The sequence below is a fragment of the Oryx dammah genome, unplaced genomic scaffold (genome assembly GCF_014754425.2).
Source record: "Oryx dammah isolate SB20612 unplaced genomic scaffold, SCBI_Odam_1.1 HiC_scaffold_12, whole genome shotgun sequence".
NCBI classification, from domain to species: domain Eukaryota; kingdom Metazoa; phylum Chordata; class Mammalia; order Artiodactyla; family Bovidae; genus Oryx; species Oryx dammah.
In genome coordinates this window covers 68,556,186-68,568,542 of record NW_024070196.1, presented here as the reverse complement: position 1 = coordinate 68,568,542, position 12,357 = coordinate 68,556,186, and the positions used below count along the sequence as shown (strand labels likewise).

Below are 12,357 nucleotides of genomic sequence, written 5' to 3'. Positions count from 1 at the left end.
GCTGTCTGTTGGCTGGTCTGCTGGCTGTTTGACACATTGGGTGGTTGGATGGTGGGTTGTTGGCTGTCTGTTGGCTGGTCTGCTGGCTGTTTGACACATTGGGTGGTTGGATGGTGGGTTGTTGGCTGGTCTGCTGGCTGTTTGACACATTGGGTGGTTGGATGGTGGGTAGTTGGCTGTCTGTTGGCTGGTCTGCTGGCTGTTTGACACATTGGGTGGTTGGATGGTGGGTAGTTGGCTGTCTGTTGGCTGGTCTGCTGGCTGTTTGACACATTGGGTGGTTGGATGGTGGGTTGTTGGCTGCTTGTTGGCTGTTTGACACATTGGGTGGTTGGATGGTGGGTTGTTGGCTGCTTGTTGGCTTAGTTGGTTGGATGGCTTGTCAGGTGCAGGACATTGAAAGTTGCCAACATAACTCATGGTTCCTCCACGCTGTTGGCTCTGGAGAGAGTGGCCCAATGGAATTATTTTTTCCCCATTATACTTGCTTATATCTCTCCAGCCACCAAACTGTTCCCTGTGGGATACAACCTCATGAAGCCCTTCTTGAGTGAGGACACGCGCAGGAAAATTGTAGTGTTGGGAAGTAAGTCGTTCCAGCTCCATCCCCTGAACTCTATTCAGGAACTTTGGAGAAAGTTGCTCCATCACCCCCATCCAGAGGTCCACACATCACCTGGAGTCAGAGGCTCCTCCTTTTCAAAGGTGTAGTGGGCCTTACACTATGGAGTCTATCCAGTTACCTCTGTCTTACTCCCTGCCATACCTCTTTGGCAACTAAGACCTCCACATCTTCCTCCTTATCAGTTTCAGTTTGGTTGCTGGTCAACCTCTGGGCTACAGGCCAGTTTCTTTATATTAACCTTCTATGGCCATGTAGGGGGGATAACTTGGATTTGTTATAGGGGTGGGGCTGTGTGACACCTGAGAATCCAGAACACAGAGCTTTGCACAGGGTGTGAAGAACAGTAATGGGCTTTATGATTGTGATGATGAAGCAGCAAGACGGGGAGGTCCTTTCAAAGACCCCAGGCTTAAAAAAACAAAACAAAACAAAACAAAGACCCCAGGCTGCCCCTCTTCCACCCAGAGGTCTGACTTGTGTGGACCATTTGCACACTGCATGGCCCCTGACATGGTCCTTAACCTCACTGGGATTTAAAGTCTCCTTAAGGCAACTAGACAACATTAATCTTGACTACTCATCACTGGGAGACCATCAAAAATGGGCAAACCGATCAGCCAGGGAAAACATGTTTCCATAGGAACACAATGCCAGAAGACACTTCTACAGCCCAAGGCCTGAAAGGCTGGGGAATCAGCCCTGGCAGCCCAGCTCCTGTAGGGCTTCCCCCACCTGCCAAGCTCAGGCCCTCCTGGTAGGAATAGGGGGCGCTGATGGGACCCCTCCATGTTCAATAGTCACCCTTCAACCCCTCTGCCCACAGGCAACTGGAAGGAAGGATTGCTAAAACTCATCAGTCCTGAGCAACTGCCTGCCCAGTTTGGGGGGACCCTGACCGACCCAGATGGGAACCCCAAATGTTTAACCAAGGTATGAAGAGCCCCAGAACAGGGGAGGGTAAAGGAGTCGAGCTGGGTTCCTTTCTCATCCACTCATTCATTCCACCAGTGTCTATGGAGAGACCCTTGTGAATCAGGCATTGAGTTAGTCCCAGCCCTGCCCTAACAGAGCTCTCAGCAGCTGTTCAGGCAAATGAGAAATGGAAGAATTTTGACCCAGAGGGATGAGCTGGGAGACAAAGTTCCTGGAAGAGGCCCTGACTGAGGCTGGTGGGACACAGAAGGCTTCCCACTGGGGGGTGGGGGAGGAGAGGATGAGCAGAATATTCCGGAAGATGGGGAAACGTCTCAGGCAGGAGACACAGCCTGAAAGATGCAATGGCTGGGAGCAGGGAGCAAGCCCATCCTGCTCTGTGTCCGCAGATCAACTACGGTGGGGAGATCCCCAAGTCCATGTACGTGCGGGACCAGGTGAAGACTCAGTACGAGCACTCGGCGCAGATCAGCCGCGGCTCCTCGCACCAGGTGGAGTATGAGACCCCGTTCCCAGGCTGTGTTCTCAGGTAAGGCTCAGGCCACCACCCACACCCCAGCTGGACCCTCGCCCCTCGGGGGTCTCTCAGACTCGGCAGCAGCCTGTGCCCCTTCCCCTCCCCCCAACACAGGTGGCAGTTTGCGTCGGACGGAGGGGGCATCGGCTTCGGGGTTTTCCTGAAGACCAAGATGGGGGAGCAGCAGCGGGCCGTGGAGATGACGGAGGTGCTGGCCAGCCAGCGCTACAACGCCCACATGGTGCCGGAGGACGGGAGCCTCACCTGCACGGAGGCCGGCGTCTGTGAGTCCGCCCTGGATGGGCCCCAGCTCTGGCAGGATGGAGCCACCTGTCCCGCAGTTTAGAGAAAGCAATGGAGAGACAGTGCCCCGCCCCCCGCCCCCGCCAGGGACATACAGCCTAGGTCAGTGCCATTCATCCACAGAGTTACTCATGTGGCCCACGCTCCAGAGCACGTGCGGTGTGCAGGGAGCCACACAGGCCTCGAAGGGGTTGCGAGCGTTGCAGGTCACAGGCAAGGGACAGCAGGGGGAGATGGCTTTCCCCAGGAGGAAACCAGGGCTCTGAGAGGCAAGTCAGTTTCAGAGCCACACAGCTGCACATGGCGCCAGGGTTCTAGCTTAGCCTGGTGGTGGCAGCATAACCCTGGGCAAAAATCCTGAAAGTCTTACCAACCTGGAGGCTTGGTTTGCTCACCTGTGAAGCAGAGGTTACGACTCCTACCTCTCAGGGTGCTTGCAAGGAGGTTTGTAAGTAGGGGAGGCAGGAGGTGTGTGCAGGCCTAGCCCAGCACCCTGCTTCATCCTCGGGGGCTGGGAGGCCTCTGACATTCCCAACTGCCCCCCGAGGACACTCCGTCATGTGAGTGTCCAGGTGTGCAGACAACAGGATGCAGTGGTCATTGTTCTCGTTGCCAGTTGGTGCGACTAAAGCCAGGCTGGGCACGTGCCAGGGGGAGGTCAGGGTCTGTTTACAGGCCCTGCTCAGGAGGGGTAGTTCCCATGGGGGAGAGAGGAAGAGTGGGGGGAGTTTGGCCCACTTGGCAAACACAACAGGTGAGAACACAACCTCTTCTTCCCCATGGCTGGGGTAGGGTGCAGGGAGTATGGAGTCAGGCCCAACTACCCATTTTTCCATCTGTCCCCCCAGATGTCCTGCGCTTTGACAACACCTATAGCTTTGTCCACGCCAAGAAGGTCAGCTTCACAGTGGAGGTGCTGCTCCCAGATGAGGGCATGCAGAAATACGACAAAGAGCTCACCCCTGTCTAGGCAGCTCCCTCACTTCCCAGAGACCCTGACCCTTTGCTTTCTGTCTCTATATACTTCTCCCCACCTCCCTCCAAAAATTGTTCAGTAGTCCTCTTGACTCTGACACGAGTCAGAAGAGAAAGGGCTGCCTTGGGGGAAACTCAGGCGCTGTGATCAGATCAGGAAAAGTGGGGGAGGCACCACTTTGGAGGATGCTGAGGCTGCAGAAGAGGAAGAAGCAAGGGCAGGAACAAGAGGTGGATGTCCCTGCAAACTGAGAAATAGAAAAAGGAATGTCCCAGCCTTTGTCCTCACTTCTCCTGAGGCATTAGTATGCTTGAATTTCTTCCCCATGAGTTATCAGCAACTTGGGTCAGAGATGTATCTAAATTCTTTTTACTTCTACCTCTTATATAAGTAAATGCTCAACTAATGTGAAGTTGAGTGGAGGTAGGGAGCAAATGGGTGTGCAAGATAAAAAGAAGTCTACAAGGGGAGATTTCAGCACCTCGGACAGAGGCTGTGGCAGGGATGGTCTCTCCTGAGACTCACGTGACCCAGCCCCCAGATTTCTGGCAGTGGCTGCCCCCTGGGGTAGTGAGGAGCTGTCTATAGAAGGCTTTGTCTGACTCAAAACACACAGCTTTCCCAACCCCTCACTCCCACCCTTACCACCTCCCTTTGGAACTCACAGCTTATGTTTCAAGCAATTAAAGGCACTTCCCTAAAAGCAAAGGAAGTCACATCTGGCTCTAGCTGCTGCCTGACAATTAAAAAAAAAAAATCACAGCTGTCATTCAGTGAGTTCTCTTGATGTACCATAGACAGTGCCAAGTGCTCTATGAGTTTAGCTCATTTCACTCTCACGCCTGCCCTGGGGTTACATATCACAGCCGCAAGTGCATAAGGAAACTAAGGCTCAGAGAGGGGAAGTCATTCTCCCGACACCACACAGCATCCAAGACCCAGGTCTTTTTTTTTTTTTTAACTCCAAAGACATTGCTCTTAATTGCTTCATAATACCACCCCCTAAGACTCTACTTTTACAGAGAAGAAGGAATATCTTAGATTGTCCAGTGGAAACGTCTTGGATGTCACCCTCTCCAATCCCAGTCTGTGGGCAGAAGAGGATTAGGCCCATTGAGCAGCTGGAACAATGGAAACCCCCGATGCTGATTAAACAGGTCATCCAGGGAAACTCACAGCAGAGCAGGCAGGGCTTGTGCTTCAAAGCCCAGCATCCAGCCCACTGCTCACATGGCCGCTGAGAAGCGTGGCCTCTTGCCACCCACCATGACCCTGGGTGACTTGGGGAGACACCACGGCTCCAGGAGCTTTCTGCTCCGGGGACATGGAGCTGCTGGCTGGAGCCCCAGGTCCTGATACATCTCTTGACAGGAGGAGAGGAGTTCCACAGAGAATATGGGTGGGTGGGGACCAAAGGACTTGAGGTTCCTTGGGAATGAGCTGAGAGCCCAGCCTGCTAGGGTGAGCCCCGCCATGGGCAGAAGAGGCCTAAGTCCGAGACCATTTAAGCTAACATGCAGCAGCAGCTAGTACTTTCCATCTGCACTTAGGGATACATTTTATAGATCAAAAACGGCATTGGCCTCGTTTCCTTCAGCCCATGGGTGGCAGAAATAGGATTGGAACCAAAGCCTCCCTCCTCCCACCTGCTGCCTCCCACCCTCCCACCACTAATTCCTGTTGCTGCAGCAACTTGCCAGAACAGGACAAGACCGCCAACTCTCTGAACAGGGGGCTGGGAGAGGGGTGGAGAGGAAGGAGGAAGAGAAGAAAGGGTTGTCAGATTTAGAAGAAGAAAAAAAGCAGTACTTGGGACATGCTATTTATCTGAGACTAAAATTTAACTGGGTGTCCTATATTTCATCTGGCCACCCTACAAATAAGGGATGGGGAGGTATGCAGAGAAGAGGCGGATGGATCCGTGCTCTTGGAAGACGGTGGCAGTGTCTGCAGGTGGGGCAAGGATGTGGTGGGGGAGGAAGGCTCAGCGTCGGGTCTCACCCTTGCTGGCACTAGGCGGCAGCAGGGGTGCAGAGGAGGAAGGGTGGACCCTTCCCACCCCTGGGGCCGAGGCTGCTGTGTTGTCAGACTATCTGCATCTGTCCCAGCTCCTCGACCACACTTCACAGACCCCACTGTGGACAGAGGCGGGGACTTGCTACCAGGACAGGGGGTCAGGGGTAGCACCGAGAGCCTAGGCTAGGGCTGCAGCCAAGAGCCAAAAGGTGCCCCTTGGCATCTGCCGGTGCCCAGCCATGGCAAACCCACAGCCACAGTCAACGGGCAGGAGCCGTCCAGCTCCCAGCTTCCGGGTGCCCAGTCTCACTCAGGGGCCAGTCGCTTCGTTCTGAGTGTCCAGGAGGTGAAATGGGAAGAGAAAGAGACCCTGCTTAGCCTTGGCCAGTGGGCACCCCCATTTCAGCGAGCAGCATAGCAGCAGGAAGATGGAGGCCTGCAAGCTGCCCATTGTGTGTGAGGGGGGGGACCCAGACTTTGCGGAGAAGCAAGACCTGAGCAACCCGCAGAAGCCTCCTGGGGGCAGCCATAATGAGAAGAGACATTGCCCCCCTCCCCAGCCTCCTTAAATTGGCCCAGAGGAGGCTGAGGAAGGAACAATCCTCATCTGGAGCCCACACGGGAGCCCAGGGCCCGGCCGAGCTGGACCAGGCTGAGCGCGTGCACGTTCCCCCACCCCCGGCCCCTCCATCCACCTGCCTGCAATGCCTCCTTTTAGAAAAGGCTCTGAAGCCTCCTCACTCACATGGGATTTAGTGAGAGTTAACTGCTGACAGAAGGCTCACCGCACGTGGACTTCACTTTCTCATCTGTAGGATGATAACGGGGGCACCAGGTACCGAAAAGGCCATGACAGAGTTTCCGTAACGGCGCCCAGCATGTAGCAAGCCCCAGCTGTGTTCTCCGTGGGTGTCATTTGATGATTCTTGTCCAAGGAGAGGGGGCTGCATGATGTTGAGGGGGGGAAGGTGGCAGGGAGGGTTCAAGGAGCAGGTACCATTAGAGATGGATCTTGAAGGCTGAGAACAGAGGGAAGTGGGGGTGGGGAGGGCGTTCCCAGCAGGCAGCATGACCTGAGCAAAGGCTCAGAGACTGGAGGGGTCAGGGGAAGGCAAGGACAGAGGTGCAGGGTGTGTCACGGTGAGAGATGAGACTGCCTCGGCGGGGAGGCTCTGAAATCTGGGCTGGGATGTTCAGACTGGATCCTGGGGACTTCCAGGAGTCACAGAAGATACCACGACACAGAAAGGACTTGGGGAGACTCAGTAACGAGCAGGATCAGATGGAAGAATGCTCCTTTACACACTGGGCCTCTAAGGAGTGCCCAAGACTTTCTCGTGTAAAAATAAAACCATGACGATCACCCGCAGGTGCATTTCTTCCAATCACCATCCAATTATTTCCTCCGAATAAATTCTTACGACTGGAGTTCCCGAACCATATAATTGGCATACTTGCTCTCTAAATTACTCATCTGATGGCACCGTCACCAATTGTGTGTCCTTGAAGCGGATGTGTCTTGCTATAGTCATAATACTGATTAAATAGCCCCCTCTGTGAGACCCACTCTGGCCGAATTTGCAAGCCATTTCTCCTGTATCCCTCTCAGCAGCTTCAGAGGGTCGTTACGGAGTATTGTACAGTGAGAGAACCAAGACTCAGAGAGGTTAGGTAACTTGCCCAAGGTCGCACAGCCTGTGAGTCAGCTCTACGTCTGAGTCTGCAGAGAGTCATGGGCTGGAAGGCAGTAGGAAAGGGGGATGGGGGAGATGGGGGGTTCAAGGGACTCCCGCTCCAGGAAATAGAGACCCGACCACAATGTGGTTGTAAAGAGTAAATAAGCCACATCACAGGAAACACTTAGCATGGAATCAGGCCTACTAGGGGCGATTCAATAACCTGTATGCTTCTCAGTAATCTTGAAAGTGGTTTGAACCAGCCAAGATGGGCGGATTGGGAGGTGCCGCCTCCTTGTGGTGGTCCTGAGCATTGCATGAAGCGGCCCCTGGGGGACCTGACTCCCAGCGAGGCCCAGGTCAAAGGCCACCAGGTCCCCCGGGTGGGAAAAGACATCTCCCCCAACCTCACCTGGGGTCTGCCTTATCTTCTTAGGCCCCAGGAAAGCAATTTCCTATTAGACCCAGCATCTGCCACCTCCAGTCCTATTGACCTCTCTGCCTGTTTCCCATCAAATGGGATTAGTCCAGTCACAAAGAACTGTCCCCTGTCCCGGAAAGAGGCAGCTGGAGACAGTGTTTCCTACCTCTAGAGGGCTGGGGTGCTTGGGGGAGGTGTTCCAGCTCCGTGGATGCCCGCCAGCCCAGAGCAGAGTTGCAGATAAGTACAGGATGCCTCGTTAAATTTGAATTCCAGATAAACAAGGAAGAATTTTTCAGTGCATATACATTCCATGCCATATTAGGGACATACTTGTACTAAAGTCTTATTTGTTGTTTAAACAAATTTAATGGCGCATCCTGTTACTTTATTTGTTATACCCAGCAGCCCTACCCTGCAGCATTCAGAGCAGAACCGGGAGGGGCAACGGGCCACTCTGTGCCTGGTGCTCTGGGCCTCCCAGGTCAGCTCTCACAAACTGGTAGGAGTCTGCTAACCCTACCTCACCGAGGGGGCCTTCCCTGGTGGCTCAGCTGGTAAAGAACCCCATCTGCCAGTGCAGAAGACACAAGAGACTCAGGTTCGATCTCTGAGTCGGGAAGATCCCCTGGAGAAGGAAGTGGCGACCTGCTCCAGTATTCTGGACTGGAAAATCCCATGGACAGAGGAGCCTGGTGGGCTTCAGTCCATGGGTTGGCAGAGTCAGACACAACTGAGCAGGTACGCGTGCGCACGCACACTGGGGCCACTGGAACCCCCGCTGGCTTGGAGGCACAGAGCTGATGTGTGCAGGGACCTAGGGGAGCACTGGGGCTGCAGCTTCTAGGACAGATGGAGGCCCTGGCCCTAGGGACTCACATGGGGTGGGGCGGGGCTATAAGCACAGCAGTGGAGGGAGCCCGGAGGAGGCTCCGGAGACAGGTTATCTCGAGGGGCGGAACCGAGGGAAGACTGGGCTGAAGTCAGGCTCAGGTGGTATCTGCCCAACAGACTCCCCTCCTAGTGTGTATCTTAGAAGACTTGCAGAAAAAGCACAATGCCCATCCCAGAGGAGGCTGGCAGCACCAAGATGAAATTCCAGGCACGTGCAGGGGACCACTGGTGGGCAGGGAGGTACCAGACAGGCCCACTGCTGGCCACTGTGAGCGGTGCGTTCCCAGAGACACCAGCCTCCACCTCTGAGGCCCCCGCCCTGCTCCCTCTCATCACATCCCTGCTCATCCCCAACAGAAATGGAGAAAACTCAACTTCTCGAGGATTTATTGGACTGAGAGCTGGCATGCCGTCCAGCCAGGAAGGGGCAGAGAATCCGTCCTCAGGGTCCCCGCAGGTGTAATCCCGTGTTTCTCTGAGTGACTTGCTGCTCCGCCATCAGGGTGACCTGGCTGAGCCTTTGGGAGTCCTGGGTCCCCAGCTTGCTAAGTGGTCTTGGCCATGCTCCTCGCCTTGTCTGGGCCTCAGGTGCTTTACCCTCCATGGGAGGATGCTATTGTCCTATCAAGGGACAGGGCTGGGCCCACTCAGTCCAGTCCGGCTCAGTATCACAGATTCCATGGAAGCAGATAAGCATCAAGTCCTGTCTGTGGGTCACTGCAGCTGCCGCTCTGAGGTCTTTGTCTTTCGGGTTCCGAGCAGCTTAAACCCACTCAGGTGCCAGGGCTTCGGACCGGAGAGCCAGGCATCCGCATGCCCTGGCAGGAGGAGGGAGTGGGGACAGAGCAGGGAACGGGCCGGCCCACAGGCCAGGGATGGCGGGGGATGTCAGGAGGAGCTGGGCTTCTCCACTGAGGGGTAGAGTTTGCGCAGGCTCGAGTCCAGGAGGAAGTCCACCGACCTGTGGGGCAGTGCGGGGTCATGACCCAAGCGGACCAAGGGATGCTAAGGGGGGAACGGAAGGCAGGAGACCAGGGCTAGGAAAGGGATTCCTGGACACAGGGCACAAGTGTCATCCAGGTGGCAGCCATCACCCTCTTCCTTACCCAGCTGGGAAAACTGAGGCCCCAAAAAGGTAAAAGATTCATGCAGGGCCTCAGGGTCAGCTCTGTTCCCGCAGGGAAAGACTCTTCCTCCCACTCCATGTTGCTTTGGTTCCGTTGGTCCCCTCTCTGGTTCTAAGGGCAGACACATCACCCAAGCCTGGCCAATCAGAAAATGGAAACTGGCTCAGGGGTGGGCACCTAGTCTGGGATGGACCAATGACAACCTTCCCTGGGATTTTTGCTGTCACTATTAAGACGCCTCCTATGGGCTTGCTAAGCTGGTGGGAGGGGAGCTAGGGGTTGCTGGGAGCCATCTCTGCTCCTAGGAAGGGAAAGTGACTAAAGCCAACACAGGATAGGGTGGGGAGAAGATCAGCAGAGAGACCTACATGCCTAAGAGCATCAGTTGGTTTCTTGGTCCCAAGCAGCATAACCCTGAACTTTTCAGTTACATGAAACAATCAATTCCTATTTTACTTAACCCAGTTTCAGATGGACTTCTGTCACCAAAACTCCTCAAAACCCATCCCTTCCAGGGTGCACCTGTTCCTGCCTACCTCTGGTTGTTTTCTGAGTTTTCTTTCTGGGAACTGACCTGTCCTGTGTCCCATACTCTCACGGCACCTCCTCCCTTTACTGCCGGGGTACCCGCCAGATCATATGACAAGGGCCTAGACCGCCCTTTCCACCTCTCCACCTCAGGAGCCGCAAGTGCAGCGCTGCCTCTGCCGCAGGCGCTACCCTCCACCCCTCCCAAAGCTCAGCTCTGCCGGTAGTGGGCGACCCCTGGGGCCGGGGGGCACACCCACCTGTCGATGGGGTGGATGATGATGGGGATGGCGAGCAGCCCCAGCGCGGTGGTGGTCCACTTGCGGACAGCCAGAGGCCAGCGGGTGGCAGAGCTCAGGATGTAGAGGGAGGCCGCACACACGCGGTTGATAGTGAAGCCTGGGATGGCCACGGAGGCCAGAGCCTGCCACACAAAGGTGTCCACCACGGCCACAGTCACCCTGCTGCTGCGGCCTGCCTCAGGGCCCGGTACCTGGTGTGCACAAGACACTTAACCCAGCAGGGGCAGAGGCGGGAAACCCTGTGGACAGGGGGCATGAGACTGGACCAGGGAGAGGGCAGGGAAGCGGGGGCGGGGACAGAGCCACATTAGCCTTGGGTGCTGGACTCTACCAGTTCAGGGCTGAGTGTGGACTCACATTCAGGACCAGGGTATAGACTATGTCACCCGCAGGACTGCGGCCGGGGGTCACTCCCCTACAAAGGAGAGGGTACAGAGTGTGCCAGGCCAGGTTGTGGGGACTGGACGTCCTACAAGGGACTCAACCATGTGCAAGGCCGTGGACTGACCACAAGGGGGCGCGGACCAGGGTGAGGGGTTGAGGGGCAGGTTAACACTCACATCTCTGGCTTTCTTGCCCTTGTCAATGGCATCGGCCAGCACGTAGGAGCTGGACACGCCGTAGCTCAGCCACACGACAGCTGCCGGCACCAGGGAGCGGAAGGCCTCCCCCACCTCATTGGCGTAGCCTGGTGGGGAGAGGCTAGTCAGTTCCTGAGCCCTTGGGTTGTTCCACAAGGGGGCACTGGAGCCAGCTGGTTCTCAGCCTGCTGAGGAGCGGCTGGGTGACTGTGTAGATAGCCTGGGGATCTTACCCCTGTGAGCTTCCGTTTCCCAGCAGATAAAATGGCACCCATGATGCCCACCCCCGCTGTCCTCTTGTGGAAGAGCTGAGCACAGACACCTTTCTCATCACTCAGCTGCCTCACAGCCTGGGTTCTAGAAGCATTTGAGCTGGTGGGCACAGAGGCAGTGAGAGAGACTGACTAAGGGCCGCCCCACTGACCAGGCACTCACCACATGCCCGGCCTTTCTGTACCTTATCTCATTCTACACTTACAACTACCAGGCAATGAGAGAGACCCACTGTTCACCCCTTTACCCTGAGGAGGAAACAGGCTCAGATGCAGCCAGTGAGGAGCCAAGATGGGCGTCCTAATGCCCTGACCCCACAGCCCGCGGGGGGCATGCCAGAGAGGAGAGCTCGCTCACCCGTCCTCCGAGCTGGACTGCAGCTTCCAGCTGGGAGACTGACCAGCAGAAACCCCAAGGGCAGGGCTGGGCAGACCAGAGCTGTGTGACTCTGTGCAAGTCCAGGGCCCAGTCTCTGCGCCCAGTCTCTGCCCCCGGCTCAAAGAGAACTAACTAAGATCCTCCCACCATCTCCAGGTCCCTCACCGGCCTCTAGCAATTCCTGCTTCCCTAGCCACGTGGTGTGGGGGGTCTCTGTGCCCCTTGCCCAGAGCTCACCCAGGTACCGCACCCACGTGTCCCGGAAAAGGTCGCGCTCGGCCCCCCGCGAGGGCGGCTCGGACATGGTGCTTCCGCCAGGGTCTCAGCCGCTGCTGCAGGTCCTACTGCCTCGGCTTCCAGCAGCTCTCCCGTTCACCGCGGCGGGATCGGCCGAAGGTGCCGGACTGAAGGACAGGTCGTGCTGTCCCCGCCAGCAGGGAGCGTCTGCAAATTCCCCCGCACACCGGAGCCCCTCTCCCTGGCTTGGGTTTTACAGATTAATTTTCTTCACGGTTTTCTCTGGAGTTGAGAGACTGGCACCATCCTCTTCCACCACTGACTGTGGTGTTGGAGCCAAAGAAAGGCGATTCAAATATGGGATGCTGCGCTGCACAGCTATGTGACTTTGGGCAAGAGCTTGTAACCTCTCTGAGCCTCGCTTTATTCATTTGTTACATGAGGAACAGGGCAGGTTTATTCTTGGGACGATTTCCAGTATTAATTACACAGTCATCGCTGGCTGTTTACTACCGGCCAGACCGTTGGCTAAAGAGTAGATGAATTGCTTCTTTTAAACCTTCCCACCAG

At 55.9% G+C, this 12,357-nt stretch overlaps 2 protein-coding genes across 4 annotated transcripts in view; one reads left to right on the top strand and one right to left on the bottom strand.

Moving 5' to 3' along the window:
• Positions 1–4,111, top strand: part of LOC120871243 (SEC14-like protein 3) — a 10,076-nt gene extending 5,965 nt beyond the window's left edge. Inside the window, exons 8-12 of the mRNA XM_040251057.1 lie at positions 503–586; positions 1,449–1,555; positions 1,948–2,087; positions 2,190–2,359; positions 3,227–4,111. Coding sequence (XP_040106991.1) covers positions 503–586; positions 1,449–1,555; positions 1,948–2,087; positions 2,190–2,359; positions 3,227–3,348 — 623 coding nt within the window. The 3' untranslated portion in view covers positions 3,349–4,111. The remainder of the gene's footprint in view (positions 1–502; positions 587–1,448; positions 1,556–1,947; positions 2,088–2,189; positions 2,360–3,226) is intronic.
• A 175-nt stretch (positions 4,112–4,286) lies between these two features.
• Positions 4,287–12,357, bottom strand: MTFP1 (mitochondrial fission process 1). 3 transcript variants are annotated; one of them, XM_040251059.1, is made up of 4 exons: positions 11,788–12,354; positions 10,879–11,006; positions 10,277–10,509; positions 4,287–6,389 (listed from the first exon to the last, which is right to left on the bottom strand). In XM_040251059.1, exons 1-4 carry the CDS (start codon positions 11,852–11,854, stop codon positions 6,353–6,355), a joined length of 465 nt encoding a protein of 154 aa, XP_040106993.1. In that variant the 5' UTR covers positions 11,855–12,354; the 3' UTR covers positions 4,287–6,352. The 3 variants fall into 3 exon arrangements, with proteins under 3 accessions (XP_040106993.1, XP_040106994.1, XP_040106992.1); XM_040251060.1 differs by lacking the exon at positions 4,287–6,389 and adding an exon at positions 8,958–9,322 and having other exon boundaries at positions 10,277–10,440; positions 11,788–12,357; XM_040251058.1 differs by lacking the exon at positions 4,287–6,389 and adding an exon at positions 8,958–9,322 and having other exon boundaries at positions 11,788–12,349.

Excerpts from the sequence above, each read along its gene's own strand:
- MTFP1 (XM_040251058.1), bottom strand. The coding sequence starts at position 11,854 with ATGTCCGAGCCGCCCTCGCGGGGGGCCGAGCGCGACCTTTTCCGGGAC. Across the intron at positions 11,007-11,787 it reads CACGTGGGTGCGGTACCTGG|GCTACGCCAATGAGGTGGGG; the intron begins GTGAGCTCTGGG and ends TCTCCCCACCAG. Across the intron at positions 9,323-10,276 it reads ATCATCCACCCCATCGACAG|GTCGGTGGACTTCCTCCTGG; the intron begins GTGGGTGTGCCC and ends ACTGCCCCACAG.